This window comes from Corapipo altera, unplaced genomic scaffold (assembly GCF_003945725.1).
Source record: "Corapipo altera isolate COAL_440 unplaced genomic scaffold, ASM394572v1 22, whole genome shotgun sequence".
Lineage (NCBI taxonomy): Eukaryota > Metazoa > Chordata > Aves > Passeriformes > Pipridae > Corapipo > Corapipo altera.
In genome coordinates this window covers 14,703,641-14,730,313 of record NW_020884886.1, presented here as the reverse complement: position 1 = coordinate 14,730,313, position 26,673 = coordinate 14,703,641, and the positions used below count along the sequence as shown (strand labels likewise).

Sequence of the window (26,673 nt, the reverse complement as noted above, 5' to 3'; positions counted from 1 at the left end):
TCTCGTCCTCCCGCCCCGCAGCCGGGACCCCACGGGCTCGATCCCTGCCGCTGTCGGCAGCCGGACATCGCACTCGGCGCCGACCGCGGCCGCCCCGGTAGAGCCCGCCCAGCCCGACCCGGCCCGGCCGCTCCCGGGCTTTTGGCGCCAAGCTGAGGCAGCGCTGCGGCGGCCGCGCCCGGAACCGCCCGCCCTGCGCGGGGCTCGGCGCCGTGCGAGACTTACTGGGCGGCCTCACCCCGGCCCCGGGGCTGGGGGCTCCTGGAGGGGCGGCGCCGCGGGCCCCGGACGAGCAGGGGAAGGGGAAGGGGCGGGGGCGGCGTGGAGGCTCCTCCCGGGCTGCGCTTCCCCGGGCGGGCGGAGAGCGGCGCTGGGTCCCCGCGGCGCACGCTCCGCCCGAGCCTCCCCCTCTCCCGGCCGCCGCCGCCGCCGCTGCTGCCGCCACCGAGCCGCTCCCCCTCCCCCAGCCAGCGCTCCCGAGCAGGAGCCGACGCGCCGCGGAGCAGGAGGCGGCGGGAGCCCCCAGGGCAGTGGCCGGCGGGGTGGCGGCGGAGCGGCGAGCACCACCCGGCACGGAGGCTGCTCAATGCTGCACCTTCCGGAGCTGCATGAGGTAAAGGCGGCTCCGGGTCCCGCTTCCCCCCGTGCCCGCTCCCCGCTCCCCGCGGCCGCGGGGGTGTGTGCGCGGGGCCGGGGCCGCGGAGAGCTCTTTGTGGGCCCGGCTGGGTGCGGGGCGGCGGGGCGGCGGGGAGGGTGCGGGGCGAGGGCTGAGGGGACGTGAAGTTGCGGGAACAAATGGAAAGTGGCGAGTGGCCGGGCCCCCTCCCCGGGGGGGCTCCCGGCGGCGCAGGGGGGCGGGCGGGGGGCTCGGCGGGGCAGGGGGGCCACGGGGGGGTTTTGTTTGCGCTCGCCGCCGCCTCCCTCCCTCCCTTCCTCCCTCCCCCTCTCCTGTTGGCTTCTCTGCCTCCCGATAGTTTTGAGGCCTAACTGTTTAGGCCTCGTCTCTCGGCTGCGGGGCCGCTGTGCCGGCTCCGAACCCCCCCCGGCGCCGGGAACGGCGCCCCCGCCCCCCCCCCCCCGGGCCGTAAGGGGCCCTCGGCCGCGGGGCATCCTTCGATCGGGCCGCAAATTTCATTGTAAAACCGTCGGCTGCGAACTAACAGTGTTGGGCTGGAGCAGCTCCGCAATGAAAGGAGGCGCTGGGGGGGAGCGGAGGGGCCGGAGCCACGGGGAGAGGCTGCGGGCCGGGCCCCGCTCCCGCCGGGATGCGGCGGGGTCAGCGCCGGGGGGCGCGGCCGGCGGGGCGAGCACCCGGGCCTTCAGCGAATTGAGGGTGAGGAATGGAAAAAGAGGGTTAGAAAGTCGTTTCCATTCTGCTGAACTTTTGTTTTCTAACCGATAGAGGCCGGTAGAGGACTGTGGAGAAGGAAAGTTTATAACCAGCAGCGCCAGGATGGACTTCCCTGCTACCCAACCAAAACCTGCTGCCGACGGTAAAATCATCTACTATCCTCCTGGAGTGAAGGAGATTACGGACAAAATTACCAACGATGAGGTGGTTAAACGGTTAAAGGTGAGCATCCCCCCTTCCCTGCCACTTCTGCTCGTTAAAGTAAACATTTTTCCACTGGAATGGAGAACTGCCAGAGATTCCTTGTCCTTGTTGCCTGCAGACATTCATGGGAATACCACTTCCTTGCTTTTCCTTAAAAGAGGAAGACTCGTTTTTATAATTCACGACTGTTCTCTTGCAAGTTCTCTCAACGCCAGAGTTGATACAGTAAACTGCTAATTTGTACATGAAACACATCCACAGGTTTGGGGAAAAATCTGAAGTGGAATCATAGGGAATACTTACAGGATGTATTAGCAAATTTTTTTGTCAAGCAAGAAAGTTTTTATGAGTTTCAGCACTTTAAGCAAGTATGGTAGATCTAGTTAAGGGTATTCTTGACTGAAAAGACAGGACTGTTCACAAAAAACAAAGATTAATTTCTGGAGGTTTTAGATGGTATTTTGAAGTTGTTTCATGTGTAAAACCTTCCTCAGACTTTGCACTGTAATATAATACGTGTTGTTTCTTTCCTATTCAGTATAACTGGTGTCTGGCAAAGTTGCTAAATTTTCATAAGTAAAAGGGATTGTTGTAGAAGCATCCTCTCTGCTCGTTTGACAGCATCCTGGGAGCCTGTGAGGCTTATCTCTGATTTTTATTTTGTTAATCCCTTTTTCTGCTGGGAAAAAAGTGAAATGCTGCTGTGATACAGTGATATTATTTCTTAACTGTATGCTGAAAATAGAGAATAAAGTTGAGCATTGATCAAATATTGACACAGCTCGTTTGTTAACACCACGGTCTTTGGACCAGAAAGTTTCTGTAACCTGGGATTTGGTCCTATGCCCACGTTGGATACGTAGTATTAATTTTTAGAGATTGGAAATATTCTGTCATCTGATGATCTGTGTCCCATCACAACAGTGACCCCACAAAAACTGAAAAATAGAAACCAGAGTCTTGACTAGTCAATACATTGAAAAGTTGTCTTAGCTATAAATGTGAGGAAAATGTAGGCTTTGTGCTTTACTTTCAAAGCAGCAAGGCACATGTCAGTTGTTTCATTGAAAATGAGCCTTGTTGTCCATTTACAGTTTTGTGGACAAGTCCTGCCTAGTATTTTTAAGACTCCAGTGGAATATTGCCAGTTACAGGAGAAGATCCTAGATTTGTGATTATTTAGACAGGCACCTTGGATCATAGTCTGTGTGGAATGGGGAGAAGTGCAGTTTTGAGGTGCTTGTTGAAATGGGTATTCTGTTTTGTCCCAGTTGGAGGACTTGCAGTAGTGAGCTGTGTCATTCCTAGATAATAGGAATAATAGAATTTCAAAATCATGTTTATATGTTTTGCTGAATTCACGTGTTTGTGCGTGGATTGAACATAATTTTGAGGCTAAGAGAAGAATTTTTTCTCTCTGTTTTTAATGAACTGTTGTTCAGGTGGCCAAAAGATTTTAGACTAAAGGGGAACAAATACTTTGCTAGTGCACTTACATCACTGAAAAGACAAAGATTTTTCTTACCATATTGGTACTGTTTAATCTGAGTTTGAGGAAGTTTTTTGGTCAGATATTGGCTTTACTGAAGCATCAAGAAAATTGGAAGTACTGTACATTCTAGAACAAAGTAAATTTTTTTTATGCTTTTGTATATATATATATAATCTTTATGTAATCTGTTCTTCTTTATATCAACTTGATTTATAAAATCAAATTCATTTTGGCATCTGGAATATTATGATGATGCAGTGCATGGGATGGAAATGCTTGAAAAAGATGTGTTCAGTTAAAAGATAACTTTCCCAAACTTTAAATATGACTTAAGGATAAAAGCCAGCTTTAGCAGAATGTACAAACTCAGGCATGAATCAATTCTTGAAACTGTAGATTTTTTGCCTGCTTGGCCACACATGAGCTAAAGATGCTCTTATAGAAGATGTTTCTTACACAAAGTGCATAGGCAGCTTAAATTAGTGTTTTGGCCACCAGGCTCTGGATCAGTTCCTGCAGATTTTGGTTCTTTTAGCGTGTTGAAGTCATGGTCAACTTAATTGGTTACAAATTTGTGTCCTTATTAGCAAATTTTCTGGTATCACATCTGTATCTGTATTTTTGTGACCAGACCTCTTCTCCTAATGAAAGCTTTTCTTATTATTGGAACTTGAGACGTTCTGGGCACCTGTCCCAGAGTGCCTGAGCAGCAGCTTTTGTGCCAAGGACTTCTAAAAAGAATGTTTTTGTATCCTTTCCCTCCTTCTGCTTGGGGTTGTGGGTAATAAAATGTAGGCCAGATACTTTCAAAGTGTTTTGATACATCTGTATGATAACATTATTACCGTCCTGAAAATGAAAATATTGAGAATTTTAAAATCAACATGCGTCTTTTGAGCGATGTAGGAAGGAAAAGCCTCAGGATTGCGTATGTATAGCAAATGAAACGCAGGTTCAGGTGCTTAAGGGAGTCAAAGGTAGTTTCTGATGCGTTAGATTACGTTGATGGGACGGTGCCCTAGAATGGGACAGCATGTGATGTATAATTTCAGCTGTTGAGGAAGTGATTTTAACTGTGGTGTGCTGTGGCTGGGGAAAGTGTCCATTTAGTAGATCCAATTACGTTTAACCAAACTAGGCAGCTGGCATGTAGGAATGTTGAGGTTTACTGTACTTTTGACTACAAAATGATTTTTTTTTTCCTTAGGTCAGTCTTCCTTTTTACAGGGCAACTCTTCAAGTTATATAGTTATTGATTTCAGGGCTGTAAATCCAATGCTGGCCAATTTGGGTAAGGCTTGTGGGAAGAGGTGATAACTTTTATTTAACCAAGTGATAGAAGGGGAAAACAAACAATTCTAAGGTACCCAAGTACCTTTCCTTCAGTTCCAAACCAAGCCAGCAACTAAATAAAAGTTGAGAGCTGTTGTACTAGCAATATTATATTTCTTTCCATAAGATAGCTGAAGGTTGAAAGAAGTTTTAGAAACTTGACATCTGCTTTGCTGTGAAGCTTCTCTACAACTATTGAAATTTTTTCAAAATTGACTTAATTTTACTGCCTTGTTAAAATTCTAGACTTGTATCTTGCTGTCAGTAAACTGTTACATCTCAGGTATAACTCTGTGTGATCACAAGAGAATATTTTGATGTCATTTATATAAAACCATGTAGTAATGATGAATAAGATTTACTGTAGGGTATTTAATTGTCAGATGCACTACCACTAGCCCCATCAATCCAAAATGCATAGGGACTGACTTTTTCAGAGACCGATGTAAACAGTCCTTGTAGGCAAAGGGAGAACTGCCACCCAGAGAAGTGGCACTCTCTGGTGCTTGTCCCAACCCCAGTTCTGTACCCTCTCTACAAGTATTTGGTTTTGCTGCACACCAAAACAGATGGGTCAACAGATCCAGGTTAGCCCCAACTATGTTAATTTTAACCTGAACCATTTTCTTGTGTGACTTATCACGAGAGCTCACAAATAATTGGGCTGGTATAGGGGAAAAAGCAACTTCTTTCCGTGGCAGTCCTACCTTGGAACGCTGAAGGAACTTCACAGTCAATTTGAATGTGAAAGTTTGCAAATGTTTTCTTTTGAGATAGAGGTGGGGACTTCTGCATTGTTTCTGCAAAACTATCTTGCCTGCTAGACCTTTTACCATAAAAGAAATACTATAAGATGGTGAGTTCAGGTGCAGCTTTGTACTAAAGACTATACAGTTTGGTATAAGTGTATGACAAGTCTGTAGAAAAACAGAAAATATTTATAGTGCAGGATTTTTTTACCTGTAGATATCAGTGTAAGCAACACTGATTCATAAAATCTGTAAAAAAAAAAAAAATTCAGGTTTTTGTTTTGAGGGGCTTTGGGGGTGGAGAGAGTGATTTTTCCTTTGATTTTTCAATCTGTCTGGTAGTCTTGTTCCTTTTCCCATGGTGACAGTCTGGCAAGGCATTTTCTGTGAAAAGTTCCGGATGATTTGCACCCCCCCCTTTCATTCTCTCTCCAGTAGTCCCTCTGCCATCCCACCCCAAGGCCTAGCTTGTGATCATCTGGAGAAGTTAGCACTCCTGGTGAGCCTTGAAGTCTTCCTTATCTTGTCCCATGGCATTTCTTAGTTATCTGATATGTATTTGTGCCAGAGTGAAACAAACACTCCCTCTCCTTCTTCCCATTGTCCTTCTGTTTGTTCCTCTTGATATTAGGTATTGGCCTCTTTGTAGTTGGGCCTGTTACATTTTTATCTTCATATCACTAGAAGTAGCTGATGCTAGCAATTTACCTTATCATGCACAGGTTTTTTAGGTATCTGTTACATAATGTTAAAATTGAGAAAGGTTTATTGTTGCTATTTAAATGTTTTGGAGTAGATTGTAGTTCTGTGAGAGGAAAAAAAAGCTACTCTTTACTCACTCTGATATTTCTGCATAAGTTAATGACCACTCTCTTAAGATTGTGTAATTAGATGGAACTTTGACCTGAGCTGGCTGTGCCAAGATAGTTATTTTGAACAAGACTGAAAAATACAAATTAGAATATCATCTGGGAGAAGAGAATCTGTTTTCCCCTGTGTCACGCACTAGAATTTGGTATGTTTGAGGGGAAAATGTATACACATATTAAGTATGTTGGATTGTGTTGGTTAATAAGTGCTCTTTGATGGCAAGACTTAGATGACATGGGTACTTTCATGGCTTAGACCTCTGACTTGCGTGTATTTACATGCTTATATTTAAGAATTATAAGTGATGTTGTGGAGGTCATACAGCCAGGTTACAGAAATGATCTGCAGTTAATTATTCTAACAGTTTTAAAACTTCCATTAATTGTATTTAACTGCAGACTGCAGTTGCAATGTTCTTGAGCTGTTGCTGGCCACAGAAGCCTAAAGCCAAATTTCTAATTTGATTTTGCTCATAGTTTAATCTTTTTAATTAGTTTGACTCTTGTAACAATCAAGTTTTTCATTAACTAGGACAGGCCACTAGTCAGAGAAGAAATTGTGTTCTGATTCTTTTTTCCAATGGAATATTAACCAATTGCTTTGTAAATGTCCCAGTTTTGTCAGTCCTTAGAGGAATAGACCATGTAAGCTCACCCAGTTCACCCAGATGTTACTGAATTTCAAACTGATTGATGATGACACCCTTTGTTTTTTATCTGATAATTTTCTTTTCTTACAAGTGCATCAGTAATTAATGGCAATTTCACATGTACAATATTATTCTAATGGTTTCCCAGCAACAATAAGATAAATGTATTGTGAAAGAAAAAGAAGCTGCAATTTGAAAAGGGGGGAAAAAAGAGGTTGCTAAATTAGAAATGATAACTTCTGATGTCTGACCACCAAAATGGACAGACTAGTTCAGAAGTCTTTATGCCCTCGTTTATTCTATTATAAACCTCAGAGAATTATTAATCCTATTCTTATGCTAATGCTTTTTTTGTGAGGTGACTGCATGATGTTAATCGCAGTTAAAAGATGAGGAGCTGAAAGGGAAAAAACAAAACCCCAAGCCCAGAAAGACAAGCTGGCTTCGTATGCCTGATTTGGCATTTCTAAATGGTGACTTCTGAAGTGACTGTGCATTCTGTTGCATTCTACATGTTCAGATCACAAGTTCCTTTGATTTCAGTTACATTTCTGAGTTCCTAGCACTTTAGTAAACCAGGCTTCATCATCGCTCCTTAAAAACACAGAAAATGACAAATGTTTTCTGTGAAAATTGTGTTCTAGGCTGTTTAACAAGCATTGTATAGAAACATTGTAATAGGTGGGAGGCTAACATTCAAGTCTTCTGACTTAACTGTTTGAAAATACGGCATAAATATTCCTTTTGTGCAGTATTTTTCTTCAGTTGTAGAATTCCAGCTTCAATAAATAAGGAGAATGGCCTTTGGGCAATATGCTTCTCTACCAACAACCTTGATTAACTCCAGAAGATTTTTTCTGTGAACTGAACCAAGTAATGGCATCAAGTTTTAGGTTGTGGTGTTTTGGTTTTGTTTTTTATCGTTGTGGTTTTTTGGGGGGGTGTGTGTGTAATCACTTACCAAGTACTGTATTAGCATTAGGATTGCAAAGTCTACTAAAAGCTTGAGAAGTAAAGGATTATTTACCTTAGAAAAGAGATGAATAGGAGTTGTGATAACAGCATACAAAATTACAAATGACAGATAGTAAATTAGGAATTTCTGGGTTTGTCCCTCTCCCATGAAACAGAAACAAACTGTTAAAAGGCTAAATATTTCTTAGGGACATACTGGAAGGCTGCAGCAGACCAGAGCTGTACTAATGTTGTCTTTAGTGTAAGCGACATGATTTAATCATATAAATCTCTTCGGGTGGGTGTGTCTGTCAGTGTCTGTTTTTATGGTATAATGTGGGAGACTTTTTGTGTATTTAAATATTTTCAATAAAGTTTGGATACACAATCCTTGACATATCGCTGCACTCTTGTGAGGAATTTGCATGCGTGAGTTTGCAGGGATTTATAAAGGAAGTGCTCATCTCTCGACAGCAATACAAAGTGAAAGAAGAAACTATCCCTGGGCTTGCAGACAGGTGATGGATAGGAAGGGAAATCAAAAGTATCTGAGGTTACTTTGCTGCCTCATCTACTTGAATCAATCCATACTATTTTGTCTGCTTAATGCCTATATGCATCTTCTTCTGTGAATAAGAAAAACAACAGGCAAAATAATTAGCATATCCTTGGTTCACAATATATATTATAGCAATTTTGGTAGTTAAAGAAACCAAACTTTTGTCTAGTCCCCAGTCTGTTAAACATTCTTCATATATGATTTTTCTCTGGGCTGCAATTACCTTGTTAATCACCATTGTTACCTAGAAATCTAAAACACATGCTTATTATTGGTGTCACTCAAAGCAATATGTGTTTGCTGGCTTTGCAGCTGCAGTAAACTAATAAATTGTATTCCCACTGCTGTGCTGACATCAGAATTTGGCTATTGCAAAGATGTCTTAAGCATGATGAAGTACTGTTAAAGCTAAACAAAGATAACATTGGCACAAAGTATGTTTCTTCTCAGTAATGAAGATTGAAAACTTTCTGATACCTAGATAGTGTGGGGATATTCTAAACTTAGGTTTTATTTATGAGAGCCAGAAGATGCATACTTAGCTGATGGAGATGCCAGAGGTGCAATGTTAGGATGGGTTTTGCAGCCACAGTGGGAAGAAAGAGTCATTCAAATTTACTGTGAATACTGATCAGCCTTTTTTATGTCGTACTCTGAAGCGAGTTCCTGTTTCTTTCTGGTTGTTCAGTTACGTTTTCTAATCTTAATCGTGATCTGTTGTCTTCCATGGATAGAGCCCGTCACATTTGCTGAAATACAGTTTGGAAGTCATTAGCAATTTTAGACCTTACGTTTTTAGTATTGTATTTTAATACCTAATGGTAGAAATTATGACATCTATCTCCAGGAGATTTATCAAAACTTTCCAAACAGTTTAAACAGACAAAAAGTTTTGTACTGCCAGATTACATTGCTAAGCATTAGAAGATACATGTCTTTTCTATTTATCAGTGATTTTTTGAACAGGCACCAATACTGAAGATGAAAGAGAAGGAGAAGGAACATTTTTAAAGGGTTTTGGAGAAGTTTAGAGTTTTGCCCCCACACCATTCTTTGTTGTCTACAGCACTTGAAAAGTGCAGATGCTTTAAAAAAAAAAGTTATATTAGTGCTTAGTAGTATTACCATTTCCTTGCAGTCATTAAAGAATTCTCTTTCCTCTGCAATCGTAGTCTCTGTCTGTCTTACAGCTCTCTGTGGAAATAACCTGATTGACCATCAGGGAATAGCTTGACATCTGCAGGTTTACAATATTTTTTTTTTAATATTGCGTAACTTACTGGTCTTAAAACTGTTCTATCAGTGCATCTAACATGAGAGACCATTGAAAAACCAAGTTGTACTTACAATGAAAATCTTATTACTGTTGTTTTAAGTACCTGGGAATCAGTCTCTCAAAAACAGGAGGAAGACATATGTTTTTCAGTTTACTTTGTGTAAGTAATAATTCTTTGCCTGCAAAAATGTTTTTAGCTTGCTTTTCTAATGAAATAAGTTTAATTTCTTTGTTACTGATTTAAGTTACATTAGTTCTAAACTTTGTGGCAGTTTGACAGAGGTTTCAGAGGTGGAACGTTTGTCTAACTGGTGCTGAGCAGAACAGAGGCATCCAAACCCGATTTACACAAAGGAAAATGGACCAGCACTGTGAAGTGTTTCAAAAGCCAGCAGCCCCTGTGCTAGCTGGAATAAATTCAACTAATTACTGCACGGGTGTTTCAAATGTTGTAGGAGATGTGCTGCCCGCTGCCCAGTTCTCCAGGCACGGTGCCTGGGGGGCAGGTAGTGCCGGAGGATGAGAGAAGGGCAGCAGAAGGGAGTGAGTTGGAAACCCGCTCGGAGGAGAGTGATGGGGAACAGATCTGTTGGAAATCAGCCAGTGGTAATTTTGTTGCTTATGAGAAAATTACTTTTATATTGCAGCAGTACTGAAGGTAAACAGGTAAAATAAAGCACAAAAGCTTTTTAATACTCTTTAACCCATGAACTGGTAGTGGGCTGTGCATGGTATTCGAAAATATTACTAGTTTTTAAATTTAAAGTGGTGGGTTTTAACAGTTGAAAATGATACCTATATTCTTTGATCATCTTGATGAAAATTGCTTATGCAATATGCTATTACAGAAAGGGTAAAGCAAAAATGAAAAAAGAAAGCCGACCGAAAAACCCAAATGACTCAAAAGTAGCTAAAAATCTCAAAAGCTCTTTAGTTGTTGTTTTGTGTAGTACTTTTTTACATAATTAACTTTTTCAGGGTTTTTTTGGTTACTTAGAATCATGATGATGGTGCAAATGCTGAAGAAAAACGTGTGCAGTGAAAGTAGAGTTGAAGTTAGGAAGTGCTGAGTATAAAGAAATTTTGCAATTTGAGCATTATGATGATGTCGTAGTGTGGATGTGAAAATAAGTTTGTTATAATAAGTTGTTCCTTGAAAAAAATAAGCTAACTGGCTTTACTTGTACCAATTCAATGAAAGGAAAATGTGGTTGCGTATTTCCTCTTAAAATTTTTACTCTATCTTCTTGTAAAGAGAATAGTCAAAGTATGGTAAACCTTGTTATTTTAATATGATTTTGTGTTTTAACTGTGTTTTTCTTGTACTGTTTGAAAATATATGTATGTACTTAATTATCTAAAATGCATTAATGGTTCATAATAAACTCATTATTGAAATTTAATCAAAATATATTAATAATTTACTAGGCAATTATTTGAAAGTAAATTTTGAGGAATATAATAATTGTTCTTTTCTTGTAATTTAAACCTGATTTTTGATCACTTAACTCTGACTGCAGTGCCTTTTTGTGGGCCTTAGTCCTATCAGTCATAAAGGAAATAATTTTTGTTTAAAAACTTTACTTACATGAAATAGTGAAGAGTAATAATTCAGAAGTTATGTTGCTTTGTTTACACAATGGCACAATGTATCGTGGAGTATGTGAAGGGAGGTTTAATTCTTAAGCTGTTACAGGCATAAGAATAAAGTAAGTAAGCTCATTGCTTACTACTTTTGATGACAGAAACTATTCAGTGTTCTGGGGGGAAGTGGAAAAGGTGACCCTATATGGTTGCTTTTTGACAGGTGGTTCTTACCACTGAAGTGCTGCAGAATTAACATTCGTTCACCTACAAGGCAAAACAAAGAAATGCAAGGCAACTTTAAAGCTTTTCTTCTGAAAATACATGTGTATTTAAATTCCTAATTCACTGATCCTTTGTAAATGTAGTTGGCATGTGTCACTATTCCTGAAAAATTCTAATCCGTCTCTTCTCAAAAGCTCCCACTTCTGCTATTGCCAGTAGAATTCCAGTGGCAAGAAAAGAAGTACTATTTTTGCTCATGTGGAGTCACTAGAGGAAGGTCTAGGAGCTGTTAGTGACTTTTTTTTCCTTAGAAAATGCATGTAGACTGTGAAAGTAGGCATAACTCTGCAGCCTAAGGGAAAGTGGGAAATCTGGAAATAAGATTTCAGCTTTGTTCCACTTGGAACTGGTAGTCTAGACTGCTGTTAAATTATGAGAATTTTGCTTTAGGAAATGGGAGGGTTCACCAAGTACAAAAACTGTATCTCTGAGAGAATATATACACATTGATACAACTGGAAGTAGGTCAGTAGAAAACCTAATAAGTCGTTAAAAAGATAGAAGTGAAAATCAAGTTTAATGTCTGTGTTTCTAAACCTCAGTTTCAGGGAAGTGGAGGTGGCGTGTAATGTTTTCCAAAGTAATGGTCTTTCAGTCCTAGCCTATGTTTCCCTTTAAAGGCTAAATCACCTTCAGTCAGATTACAGTTAAAGAGGCTACCATTTAATTTTGTTTTATTTTGACACTTCTACCTGCTGTCCTTAGTTTACATTCCTGTGCAAATCGGATTATTCTCTGGGTTGGATATGTTATGTAGATTGAAGCATCCCAGAATTGCAGCTCTGTGTGTCGCTCCGTGTCCGATGCTAACATTGGTTTCTGATACCCCTATACATCTGGGAGGATGGAGTTCTCCACTAGCAGTGGAGCTGGTTTGAGAGACACCTTCAGGGACTCTAATTCACAGGCTCTGCCTCCTGAGAATTCATACCGTGAACCTGTGCCCTAATTCACATTGTCTTGGGACTCTTCTGAGTCACTCTGACTTCAGTCTGTATGAGGGCTATCGTGCTTCTCTTTCTGTATACTATCTGAATTAATGCCTCTCAACACTTTGATTAAAAGCCTGGCATCATTCAGCATCCCCATAAAACTAATTTTAAAAGTAGCTTCAAAATTTTAGAAATTAAGACAATATTAATTGCTAGTGCCTTTAGAGGATTTGTTGAGAGTTTCCCCACTATTTTTCATCATCTTTATCAATTTTCTGCTCAAAAATGAAGCTATGGGCAAAAAATAATTTCATTAGGAAGGTAAAGATGTGGAGGGGTAAGTAACGACAGGTTACTTCTGCAGAATATTGCAAGTCAGTTTAGTAATCTGAGTTGACCTGTATAATGGATATTTTAACACAGTCAAAAGGAAGTTAGTTTACCTAAAAATAATAATAATAAAATACTAATTCTCTTTATAGTCTGTCAGAATTGTGTTCTGGAAGCTTGACATCCTGACACTGTTGTACCTGACTACTTTGAGTACTCTTAATTTGCTGCTACTACTTAAGGAAACAGTTGCTCGTCTTCACTGCAGCTGCTATTGCTGTTCAGAGTTCTTTTCCTTATTTGCATCAGCAGCACTCTTAAAGTCATGGAAAATGAAGTTTGTGAAGACTAAGAGGAGAAAAAGTAAAAAATAGAGGCACGTAGAGACTAGGGAAGGGAAAGTGGTATCGTTGGAAAGGATGGAGTTGCTGCAGCAGAAGCTGGAGAATTGCACTGAATCAAACCCTGGTGTGTGGAAGCACAAACACCAAAGCCAGCATTTCCAGCCAGTGAAGTACTCTTGCTACTTGTGGGCCATTCTTTTCCATGTGCCAGCCCAGATGTGTCTGTGGCCTGCAGGATATTGCATTGTGGAAGTGATCCTATTCAAAAGCAGTCATTTTTTCCGCATAAGTTTTTATTTGGATTAGTGTGATTTATAGTCACCTACTACCCCCTCCTTGCGTTGGCAGAAGCTATATGACAATCTTGGGGTGGCAGAACTGTTACTTGCAGTGACAGCCTAATTTGGAACACTATGTTCATTGGGTCTGACCTTACTAAATCAACTTTAGGTTTCGTTAAACTACACCCTGAGATTAGGCTGAAGTAATGTCACCCTTCCCTATCCATTTTTACAGCCATGTAGTGAGCTGGTTAAAGAAGCAGATGAATCTGAAAAGTAACCTGGCCAGAAAATGAAATTTTTCAGTAGTGTCACTGGTCAGTCACATACAGGAATAATGGAGGGACAAATCTGACAGATTTGGGTTGACTCGCACAACCATGAACTGCACCCTAAGAAATTCTACAAACATCCACCCACTCCCCTCTATTTGTGAGGCTGTATCTGTAAAAAAAGAAAAGTGTCTCTTGTTTTGGGGAGCTGCAAATGTGCGTGCAGTGAATGATGTACTGGCCTTCCGTGTCTGAAAAAAGAAACTAAGAAACAGAGGAGAATATTCTATGGTTGCAAACAGTGGAAATCAGTGCTGTGTTTGTACTCAAATGTGTGTATTTTGCTGGTGTCAGTAATTTTGAGCTAATGTGAATGTTGTGGAATCCACGTGAATTTTCTAATGTTTATCTGCTGTAATAGATCATACAATTCATCCTAATACATGATTGCTTTAAAAATAAATTGATTTTTATATTGGAATTCAGACTTGATGTAGTAGTAGTAGAGAGAGATACTTAGATACACCTCCCCTTCCTCTAGGATTGTTGGGTTTCCTCCTTTTTCCCCTTATTGTCTTTCCCATTAGTACAGAAGAAGCAACTTGATGTTTCAGTGTTTTTGAGGCCTCCCTACACCTGATGGTTCACAGTTCTGTTCCAGTATTATGAGTATGAGATGTGGTCTGTGATGTTTAGGCTGGTCTTTTCCTGTTCTGCAGTCCAAACTACTGAGTCTTGTGCCGTGACTTGAACTAGAGTAGGTGGTACAGGCCAGTGCTTGCAAACAGATTTGTCTTCATGCCAGCTCTCATTCTTACTGTTTTTCTCTTCCTGATCCCTGCTGTAGTTAATTGTTCTTTAAACAAAGGCATGTGCTAACTTACAGGATATGTATCTGTCTGTAGGGGAATATGTGTGTGCATATGTACACAGAGATGAATGCTTTATTTCCAGATAATCATACATGCAAAAAAATTGTACTACCCAGCAGATTAGGCACCATAAATAGCTTTCTCCCTCTAAGCATGAACTGATAAAATGCAAGTAGTAGAATAATTTCATGTGTCATCCCAAAGCCAACATTATTAACAGGGCTCCTAGCAGGAATAGACCATGAGTTTACTCCTGCAGGTGAAGCTCTTCCAGAATAATTATTATTCTTTAGGTCGTTTAACTAAAATATTTTACACTTCAGGGCCTTAGAGTTGAACAGAACATATTGTTAAGGACTCCTTGATAGGCCAGAAATCCAGCAGCTGTTGAAAGATGTCACATAATTTTATTTATTCTTCAAAGAGACAGTGTTTACAAGGAGCTTGCACTTTTGTGGTGGTTATATGCATTGAAATTCTGTAGTTGCCAAACTTCATCCAACCTTAGAACTGAATTTTGCCTGCTTTTTTGGTAGTAATGTCTTTGTATATGGAAACTTCTATGAAAATAGCTGCATGGGAACGCTGCCAGAAACTTTTGGATGAAGTTATATGGATAATTTTGATTATACAAGTCCTCCCTTTGAAATAATTTGATTTCACGTCATGTTATGGGACTTGTGGCTTATTGGTTTTAGTTGTTTCATTTTTGTATTATTATTAAAGTAAGCCTTTACTTGTACTCTTCAATGTAGAAAACTTAAAAGTAATGCTTAAGAAATGAATGTCTGGATATATTCACCTCTCAGTAGCATATTGGGATTTCCTGGGTTCAGTCTTTTTGTTTGTAAATGGGTTTTGGGTACATTTATGGGAAGCTAGATGGAGACTAATACCAATTTTACTATAAACTGCCTTTGTGCTGTCTTAATTCTGACCAGACTGCTTGTAAAACCATCATACTACAAAGGAGGGGTGAAGATATTCTGGGTTTCCTGGGCTTCTCTGAGGTTGCTGACTAGAAGATACTGCTTTCTCATCCTAGAGAGGTGATGAGCATACAGGATACAAAATGCTTAAATTGGAAGAGTATCTTTAGTGATGGAAAACTACTTTTCTCCTGCTTGCTCTCTCAGTACCCGATTAACACGAGAATCAACTGTCTTCTGACATCTGAAAGCAGCTCCTAAGCAAATTCAAAACAAATCTTGTAGACACAGTGTCAGCAATATGCAGGTGGCCAGTACCTGATTTGAATATTACTCTGTGATATTACCATTTTTTGAACTCTGTGTGTGAGCAGTCAGAGCTCTGGCAAAAGAAAGATGCTTGAAGTTAACGCAGAGCAAGGCAATGGTTTCAAGCAGGCAACAGGAAGCATTTTTCTCCATACTTCAGTTTTCTTTGCTGGATGTTTCCCTTTGGTACTTCTTTTTGATCCTTAGTGTACAGGGTAATACTTACCTTTAATGAGGGAAGTGCCAATAGTGCTACCTGGGAGTAACACCTTTTCAGCTCTCTACTTGGTTAGGAATTTCAGCCCTGTCCAGGTTATGGTTATTTGCTCTACTCTCAACATCTGAAACAGAATTCTGTGATTAATCTCATCATGAATGTTATCAGTATTTTGAGACTACCAAAACTAAATACTGAAGCATTTTTGTCAAATAAGTTACTTGGTCAGCAACTGCTTGTTGTTTCCTCCTACACTACTTTTCCGTAAAATTTATTGTCCAGTATTACGTCTCAGCCATTTTCTTTAAGGTGCTAAATGGCTTCAGCTTAATACCTGAGTTTTAGACACTAAAGATTGTAGTTGACAGGTTTTATTTCCCCATCATAAATCTTAGCCAACAGCATTTTTCATTTTTAGGATGTCCACTGAACTCCTGCAGCTATTGAAGAGTATTGCAAACCTTCACAGTCTGTAGGTCGAAGTGCATTTCTGAATTCCTTCTTCTCTCTGTGAAGATACTCTGCAAAATGTTTTGATTTTGAATTAAAAAAAAACAAGACCACCAATTCAATCAGAATTAAATAGGGCATTGTTATATTTTTCTTTTTAGGGTAGGAAGATGAGAAAGCAAACATAACAAGGTACATTCCATAGGGGCTTTTTCTGTAAATGGGTTCAGTATAACAGTACATGGTTTGCATGCAATGATCATGAGAGTGATTAAAAAAAATTAAAACAAAATACACAAAACGGAAAAACAAATTCCAGAACAGGAATGAAGACCTTTCATCCTGTTTTGGCTTTTGAAGCATAGTAACAATGGAGCTTCATGTATTTGAAGTCTTCTGTGTGCAAACTTAAGGGAAACATAATACCTTTATGTGGGATTCAGGACCAAAAAGCAATAACTATACTACCTACAGTGTTTTTAGATAAGAAAAGTTAAATTTTGTGCTTATGTGTAATGTCTCATGTATACTTAATAAAGACTAAGTGGTTTGTTTTGACAGTCAGCTGATCAATTAGTTGTCATTCTTCTGCACAGTATGTGAAAGAGATCTGATGTGTCGTTTTATAGGTAACATTTCCCCTCCTTTTTCAAATTTCCCAATCCTTGTTTTTTAGGATATTTTATATGTGTTAGCTGCATTTTGAATCTTCAGCGTATGCATGTGGACTACTGTTCTGAGATCACTGCAGCTGAGCAAGTGAAGTTGTCTCTGTCATTTTTGAGTCATAAAAACAAAGATCATTTTTAAATAAGGTGTTATTTTGGCTTCAGGCTGCTTCAGTCCAGTACTCTGGATGAAGTGTGTGCTTTCTTGTGTGTTCTGGGCAATCATAACTTTTTAGGCCGAGGCTTGCTGTCTTCTTTGTAAGCTTCTCAGATATCTCTTCGACACTGTCTCTTTGTCACAGATGCAGATGTTTGTGAAATCACCGAATCTTCTGCCACTGGGTACCAAATTTATGTTCATGCTTGGGGTATAGCTTGGCATTGTTTTGGATGTCTTAAATATAAAGGGAATCGGCTGCATCTTCCAGCTATTTAGAGTGAAGGCAAAAGTTACCAGGCAGTGATACTGTTGTAGCACTAGGAATTTATTGAGTGAGTTTAACTGTACTATGAGACTCAGAAACTGTAAAATTTAATGGGTAACAAAACATTTTATTTCTAATAAAGTATTAAACTAGATGCTAAAGTGACTTTAGGTGCATAACCTCAAGAACCTCTCTCTAGTCTCACCTCCACTGTGGTTTTGTACATAGAAATTTCTCAAATTTTGTCATGGAGATAAGTGATTTTTCTGAATGAACATGCCAAAGCGTTTTGCCAATACAGAGCTACTATGCCTCAAGTGCTTTTTAAAGTATGTTGGACCTTTAAAAATTTTGTGTGATTTTGTGTGATTCCTGTTCTTTAAGGATGTTGCTGGCAGCTATTTAAGTTATCTTTCATACTTGTAGGTTGCTGATTCCAGCAATGTAGTTTAGTGAAATGTTATTTTCAACTAGATTCAGCATGATCAATTCTGAGGCTGAACTTAAATGGTGTATTTAAAATATATAAATTGAATATTAAACACATAAGTAGTGTATTTTCTAATAAAAAACAGTAAAAGACTTTCCAACCTTTAGCTTTGAGAAATCTGCCCGATTTGAGTTCTTTGTTACATAGTTATATGATTTTATTTCCCCCCAGAAAATTTATTCAGAGATAATGAAATTGTTACACTAATTGGAGAGCTTCAAAGTAAAGCAGAAATTAATGTAAAGGTCAAAATGAGAAAACACTGCATGATGCAAGTGATGTGAGTAGATTCACCAAGAATGGATTGGGAAAACTGTCTAATGGTGGATACCTGATGTCTGAGTGACAGTGGTTATACTGTCACTATATATATGTCTTTATCTGAATTCTGTTTCTAACAGAGAAAGGAAATTGAAGTGCTCTCTATGATTTTTGGGACATTGGTGATCTTTATATATTTCACAAGTGAAGCTTTAATACAAGAAGGCTCCTTAGTGGAACCTTTTAAAAAACTTCGGTCATGTTTTGAAAACATTCTTAAAAAGACAAAACCAGCCTTGCGTTAATGCTTTATATCTGATATACTGCCTGCTTCTTATCTTAGCAAAATCAGTAGCCATAAAACTGTGTGAGTACATATGAGGAATGTTGAGGGACAGGTACAGCCTTATGGTCATTCTCTAGCTATCCAAGGGAAGGAATTTGATGGAACTGATAGGCAAAATAGTTGCAGAACTCTTGTGGTGGAAACCAGGAGTTACTTGAAGTTCTCAAAATATTAGAGAATTCCCAGAAAAGATTTTATTAGCCCATAATTAAAATAACTACCTAAAATCAACGAAGTCACCACTACTCTGGGACGTGACATCCTGTCTTCTAAAACAGTATTCCTGATCCAGAAAGGAATAATAGTGCTCTGTAAAAGCAGTAATTTGGGTGGTTTTTCTTCAGTTGGGTAAAAAGAGAGTCATGGTTTTGTAAACAGAGTGCATATTTTGGATGGGAGAAAATTTTCAATCAGCTCAAGGTAGCAATATTGCTTGAAAATATCACTAAAATGTTTAGCAAAGTTAGAAACGTAGTCCTCTTACTGGTGATTGGGTGTAAATGTCAAGACTCAGCAAATAAAAATAAATATGAGATAGAGACATGATGGGAAAACCTAATTTTTTTCTGTCTTCCTTTCTTTTCCTTGCTCTCCTGCCTCTGTCTTTTAATTTTTCATTCTTATTTTTTCCTTGGACAAATGCAATTACTCCCATACCCAAAATGGAAAAGTCTACATTATGAAATACTATATCATAAAATGTACAGTAAAAACATTAAAAACCAACATTTTAAATACTGTCAAGTCCATCAAAATGCTTTCTATAAATATATTAATTTTGAAATATTTCTCTGCTTTTAATATTGCCAATTATGATGAAACGATGAATTTCTTGAAGAAATTTCATATTGTTCTTTGCTACTTACATTATAATAAAATGTACAGACTTATCATATTAATTTTAGAGGCTTATTTCTCAGAAAGTGAATATCATACACATAAGTATTCTTTCTGTCTTTATCGTCATCCTGTTGCTGAGCACTGCAGATTTGGCTTTCCTATCCTTGTATAAGCAATAATAGTGTCTTATTTTTCCTTTAGTCTCCCACCTCATTTTAATGACAATATTTACAATGGAAAATTTCTTTAAAATATTTTTTATTATTTTTGTTCATTTCACATGTATCAGAAATCAGTCTCCTACTTAGGGATACTTGTAATTATTCACAGTAAAATAATTTAGGCTTACTAAATGAATTCTACGAATACAATGCTTTCCATATACTTATTAGACATAATTTTCTTCCTCCTCATTAAAGAATTAAATAAGACTTACAAACAGGAAACCATTCCAGATGTGTTTCAGGTCCAGATTTTTAGGCATCATTTTTCTTCCTGTGCTTCAAGAATTTCCAGAAACTTTGTTTTTAATGGGGCTACTTTAAAATAAAATGAAACCACAAGATGCACACAGAGTAAGGAAATTGTTGTGTTTTGCCTTCAGTCCATTCTGTAGTGCCTTAGTTCTGAGCTTGGTACCTGCCTGAAGGCAAAGCTGTGGGGTTTTTTGGTATTTTTAATACAGATAATTGTGTGCAACAGGTAGCCAAATTTTCTGGTAAAATAATGCTTCATTGGAGAAGGATAATTCATCTGAATAGAAATTCTTTGCAGCAGTGCATCTAGTTTGTAGGTGCAGTAGCTGGTTCCTCACCAGCTGCTGGCAGAAGTTTGCTGCAGTGTCCACGTCAACCAGTGCCTTCTGAGGAACTTGTTCTGGTTTGATGTGCTGTTGGTTAGGGATTTTTTTGTAGTTCTTGCTGGTTGGTAGTCTTAGTTTTGACTGTGAAAGATGAAGGCTTTTTACAGTTTTACAATTCTGATTTTTGTTCAGCCTTTCACATGGGAATGGAAATTCACAGTTTCTGCATTCTGTGTAGTCATATGACAGTCCCGTACTATGACTCCAGTAGGTGACAACCAAAAATTTTTAATTTTAGTGCAGTTTTGTCACTAGGTATTGTTCATGCTGGAGTTTCACATTATTTGTCCCCTGATTTTTCAGTCCTAAGGCACAGTGGAATCTGGCTCCTAAAGAAACCAGAAAAATTAGTGTTATAGCTAAAGAGTATTTTCTTGTTGACCATGGTACCTTCTGGTGCTACTGAGTGTGATGGTATTATGTGTGATTGCTGGTCATGAGGTCCATGAAAGAAATTTTAATTCCTTTTTTCTCTTACTGCCACAGACTGTCCAATCAGAGTTAAAGATGGAGGTACAAATATTTCACATAATTTTATAGCAAGGTATAGCAAGTTTTCAACTCAGCACAATTTACAAGATTGCTGAAATAGAAAAACTCGGTTTTCTTAGAAAAAAATGTCTTTTTTTGGACTCATTTTTTGGTTGTGTTGAAACACAAGCAGGGAAAAGCATGGTGTGCTTTATACATGCCCCACTTTTGGATGACTGAGTCAGGAAGACTATATGATGTACCATGGGATGCATCTGCACTGCAGCGTAGAAAAAGACATGAATATAGTCTTTAAAACATCAGTATTGCTGGCAGCATAGCTCTCTAGTTGTGTTTTAATGTGAAACTCTAATGCATAACTGTGTTGTGAGAACTGATCCTTAAATACTCACTTCAAAATGAATCCTTACAGTCAATTCACGGTAGAAATGCAAATGCCATTTTTGTTCTTGTCCAGCACCACCTTCTCTTTGGAAGAGGAAATGAATTATCACACAGCAGTGAATTGGTTATAAAGAGTTCTCTCTAACATCTGGATGCTATTATCAAAGTACTTGGGAAACTTCACATGGAAATAGGAACTACTGCACCATGAGGATACGATTTGAAGAATTTTGGGGGTTTGCCCCAGCCATATATCACACTTGCCAGTATACCTAGGGAAAAAGGGCTAGTTAATGAAATGCTTCTAACTGATGATGTCTTGAATTATCATTTGAATGTTTAAAAAATAGACTCTTTCAAGTCCCTCTGCAAATACTCTTATGTATCTACGTATGTGGAAGTGAAGTTTCTGAAAATTTAGATGACTTTCAGTGTTTTAATTTATGAACCTTCTTAGAGTATTTCAATTGTTAGTCTTTGGCAGGAAAAGTGCAAAGAATTCCATGACAAATATTCCCAGTAATAAAGACTGCTGTAAACTGAGTTGCTTAAAAAAAATTAAAATAAAAATTGGTGCTCTGGCACTACACTTAAATCATGGATGTGTAAGAGATCAAGAATAGTATTAATATGAAGAGATCATGTGCTGATAAGCATATGCACTGTCTTTTCATTATTTGAGAAGTATACACACATTGTTAAAATGGGTGATTTGATCCACAGTATTATAGTTTGTGTCATAGAAAATTGTGTGAAACAGTTTAAAACTGAGATAATAAAATACCTTCAGGATTTCAGTATTGGTAAGGCCAAACTAGGAATACTTCTCAATGTTTCTTACACTAAAAAAACTTAAAAAGGTCTTGAATTGAGTAGCGAGGTATTGTCATGCATTAAAAGCTGATTGTAAGCAAAAAGTAAATATCAATAAATAATTTTTGTTATTGACAAACCATACAGTGACCTATGTTAGATAGTACTCTGCACACTTGAAACCCTTGTAGCTGTTTGGGAAATGTGATGAGGTGTTCATCACAACCAGGGAGAATTTCTCAGAATTCCTATTAAGTTAGATAATTTGAGTGGGGCGAATCCAAGTGGAAGCTTTTAGGTTCACTGTTGATTAAAGCAAGGTGACAAATAGTGAGAGAAAACAAAACTCTTTACTGACTTCGTGAAGTTGTAGAGGACTAAATTAGGGGATACTTACGTATCAGTCGAGCGCTTAGTGAAATCTTTGACTCAACAGCTGCTGTTGAAAAATCTTATAGAATTTAATGCCAGCTAAGGAGCCAATTGTTAAACACTATGGGTGTTATGCATCCCTTATATAAATAAAATATATGTGCAATACTGAAGTTACAGTAAATCTTTGCCTCCAAAGCTGTGAGATGAGGATGTGATGAGAATGATAAGAACCTGGAAGGCAAAGAAAGTGGTGGCCTAGAAAGGCGAATGGGAAACCTCTGCTGTCTCAGGTCATGATATAAACCCAAGAAATACATCATTAAATTAAAACGAGTAAGTTAATTGATACATTGCATACGAGTTCTGAAAATTACCATAACAACGTATTTTTAAGACCTTGAATTTAAAATGATCAGAGATGACATCTTCTGCCAGTTTCTACTGAATAGAAGTACAGGTAAATTTTCTGGCAGCCTACTAGGATTTGGATATAGCTGCCCATTTCAGGCTTCATGTGCTTGCTGCTATTAAGTTCAAGAATTTATGTCACTGTTAGATTGTTTTTTAAGAGTTAGTGCACTGGAAGACTAAGTAATTCTTCCCTTCCTGATCTTTGCCATTGAATTCTATCTACCTTCCCTTCTACTAACTCTGGAATGTATCAGATATGTCTGTGATCTAACTATGCTTGTCAGAAAACTATCCAGGACTTTTTCCAGGGAGTTTTTCAGACAGATTAGTAGGTTAAATTGACTCATGGAGTTATTCAGCAAGTGTTGTGTCCAGTACAAAGTGTACTGTGGCACTGCATGGCCAGAAGCAGGACAGGGTGAGTCATGGGAAAGGGAGGAGATAGTGGCTGCAGGTGGTTAAACTGGATCTCCATGTCACAAGGAACCAATACTACAGCTACCTGGGATTAAGACGTGATTTTTTTTTCATTTTATTTGTCTTTTCCTCCTACATCTGTTGCGTTTATTTTGCTGTGGGGAACAACAGAACTGGAATTCTGCTGTGTGTTGATTATGAAGATGTAAGATGTGGGTAATTGAACAACCTCTCTCACAAATTGGTAACATTACTTGTCCTGTTTTGATTAGGATGCTGTATATGTGTGATATTTGCATTCATTATGTAGTTACTTAAAAATGTGTATCAAGGAAGTTAAATAATCCCTGAACTAACTGCTCAGTATATAGGGGTTTATTACACATAGTAGCCAGTCTTTCTGCTTTTTCATACATTAGATAAATTTAATATTTGGGCTCTTGGAAAATAGTTGGATTTGCTTGATGCAAGGAAAATAATACAGAATATGTCGTTTTACGAATGTGAAGATAGTGGTAAATTACAGATCTGTGACTTCGTTGCGTGTGATCTGTCAGTTGGCCACACTCCAGTTCAGAGACAAGAATGTTTTCTGGGACAGTGTCAAATGCTCAGCTCAAGTTTAGGTAGGTGACATCATTTGCTCTTCCGTGATCCACCAACACTAACCCCACTGCAGAATGCCACCGAAATTGTCCCCTTAGGGAAGCCATGTTGGCTATCACCAGTCACCTCCTTAGCATAGTTTTCAAGAGGATCTGCTCCATGATCTTAGAGGTGAGACTGACTGGCTGTAGTTCCCTAGGTGGGCCCTGAGAAGGAGTTGTTTGCAATGAAGTGAACCCTGCGAGCAGGTGCTGCTCCATGACACATGCTTCCGTGGTCAGAAAGCAGCCCCATTCTGAAGCCGGAGATCCTGCAGGCTCGTTTTCTACCCATTTCTACTTGCAGTGTTTTTCCAGGGCGTGAATGGCACTCCTGTATTTAAAGCATACTAAAAGGATTATAGAATCAGTAAGGTCAGAGAAGACCTTTCAGATCATTTAGTCCAACCAGTGCAACAAGTGGTGAACTGTTGTGATCACCACTAAACCATGTCCCATCTACATGCTTACAAACACTTCCAGGGATGGTGATTCCTGCTTGACTGCTCTTTCAGTAAGGATATTTTTCCTAATATCCATCTGAACCTCACCTGGCACAACTTGTGACTGTTCTCCTTGTCCCTTTGCTTGTTACCTGGGAGAAGAAGGTAACCCTCAGCTCACTACAACCTCCTTTCAGGTAGTTGTAGAGAGTGATAAGGTCTCCCCTCAGCCTCCTCTTCTTCAGGCTAAACAAGCCCAGCTCTCTCAGCTGCTTCTCATAACACTTGTGCTCCAGACCCTTCACCAGTTCAAACTTGGTGTTGTCTGTGAACTTACTGAGGGTGCACCCAATCCCCTTGTCCAGATCATCAATACAGATACTGTCTATACAGGGCTGGCCTCAAAGAGAGACCTACAGCTGTTGTTTCAGTAGGTTAATTAGCACAGTCTGGTAAATATCCTCTTACAAGAAAAGGCTTTTGGTAGCCATCTTCTGTACTTTTCAGTTTTGGTTGTTTTTTTTTTTTTTAAATCAGTGAGGGTAATCAGGCCTAAGTAATGTTTTTCAAATCAGCATTTAGTATTTTTAGCATTTCGTGAGTTGTATTGCTGTTTCTTCCTTTCCTTCTTCTGTCATATCCTGCAATTGCATTTTCATTGTTTTCATGCACATACCCTGTTGTTGGCTCATAATTTCCTTACAATTGCTTAATAAATGTCCATCTTTCCTCTCTCCTGTTGTTTCCAGCTGATAAGCTCTTAATAACATAAATTCTTGGATTTAAGAGCTAAGCATGAGACCATTTACCAGCAATCAATTTTTGGTGTTTCTGTTCTCATGTAATATCCTGTCCTTTATTGGCAGTCTGTAACTGTGTATTACCATCCATTCCTACCATTCTGCACGAGTAAATTCATTCAGTTCCGAAGTGTCCTTTCAGTTTAACACTGAGGAGCTAAGGAGACAAGTTGCACTGATCTTCATCTCTTGCAGCATTCTCATTTTCCATGTGGCTCAGTGTAATGCTGTTCTTGACACTCGGACAAATTTCTTGTCATGGTTGATGTTGTGTAGAGTGTTGATTATCTTATTGAAGGCATGAGCTGTTACAAGATGAGGGTTAGCAAAGTAATTTCTTTTTTATGTGCTACCCTGTTTTTCTTTTTTGTTTATTTACCCTTCCAGATTTGGTTTGTGTTATGAAATTCTGTTGATGTCAGCCTGTTGGATGTATTGGCAAAATCTCTTTTCTTGATCATTATGTTAATATTTGATAGTTTCTGGCTAGTTGGTATCTTCCTTGTTTTGGGGGTGGTGGTGGTATGTGTCTGTGTGGTTTGTTGTTGGGTTTTTTGGTGTTGTAGTTGGGTTTTCTTGTTTGGGGTTTGTTTTGTTGTGTTTTTTAAGAAAAGCCAACAAAACCTGTGGTGCTAAGTTTGTGATATCATTTGTCAGGTATTTAAAGATTCTGGAATAACAATGATCTGATTCTCCTGATTTGAATACTTTGATATCTTTTCTTTTTGTTTCTATCCACACAATAATGTCTCTTCCATGTTTGTTTGGTACTTCCAACTGACAGATAGGATTGTATCTGAGGGAGACCAAAATTTCTCATCCTAAATATGCACCATGTAGAAGTATTTTTTCAAAAATACATGTCTGTGGATTTTGTTGTGTTTTACACAGAGATCTTTAAACAAAGAATATAATTTATTGTTAATAGTTAATGGTAAGAATTGCCTATAGTACTGCTTAAATCATGTGAGGAAAAAATGTAAAAACGCTCTGATGGCAGCTGAAAATTACTAGATTTGGGTGCACTGTAATTTTAGCCTTTTCTTGACATCTCTCACAGAGTTGTCTGAGCTCTTGAAGTGTCATCCGGGCTCACATCCATTTGGTTATGTTTTACTTTCAAATATCTTTTGTATTTAACCTTAGTACTGAAGTTAACTTCTGATAGTTTTCCCATTATAACAAATGGTATCAAATTCTCTCAATTGCTAAATTTCTTCTTTTGATGATTACAAAATTTTAAAATACTGAGTATCTTTTCCTGGTCTTTTTACAAACTGGTGGTGGTTAAATGTCACTACTTTTGGAATCCTTCGAATAAACCATTGTAAGAAGAGTACAACAAGTGTAACCTGCACACATCTTCCCCTTGCTGTGACTGGCTTGCAGGTTGGTGTTTGGCCTGCCAGCTGCAGCAAGGCTTTTGTAGATCTGCCTACTGCTTCTTCTCTGCAAGCACTGGTTTGTCTTCTCTCTACCGATTACCCTGTAGTCTCTCGTTGTTTATGTAACTCTGGAGTCATCAGTAAGTTTCAGCAGCAGCTGATCTTCCTGATCCTACAAACCATGTGCCTAAAGCTGCAGGATCTGAACATCAAAAGTTAGTATTTCCATCCGAGGCATAGATCTTGCACAAGAGCCACATGCAGCTGAGTCACATGAGGGCAAGCTCCCATCCTGATTTAGTGTCTTTGAAAACAGGCTGCACGTAAGCTGCCCATGAGGTGTGGGCAGTCTGTGAGCAGTGCCCGTGAGGTGTGG

At 39.0% G+C, this 26,673-nt stretch overlaps 1 protein-coding gene across 9 annotated transcripts in view; it reads left to right on the top strand.

Moving 5' to 3' along the window:
* The first annotated feature begins 343 nt into the window (after nucleotides 1-343).
* PDS5A (PDS5 cohesin associated factor A) overlaps nucleotides 344-26,673 on the top strand; it is a 78,299-nt gene continuing 51,969 nt past the window's right edge. For 2 of the 9 annotated variants that reach the window (XR_003527574.1, XM_027642842.1), the window contains exons 1-2: nucleotides 1,128-1,333; nucleotides 1,403-1,573. Coding sequence is in view for 8 of the 9 variants with exons in the window: in XM_027642842.1 (XP_027498643.1) it covers nucleotides 1,187-1,333; nucleotides 1,403-1,573 (318 nt within the window). In the remaining variant the exon portion in view is untranslated. Of the gene's footprint in view, nucleotides 614-1,127; nucleotides 1,334-1,402; nucleotides 1,574-26,673 lie in introns of those variants that run through there. The other 7 variants (XM_027642847.1, XM_027642843.1, XM_027642848.1 and 4 more) reach the window with 7 other exon arrangements.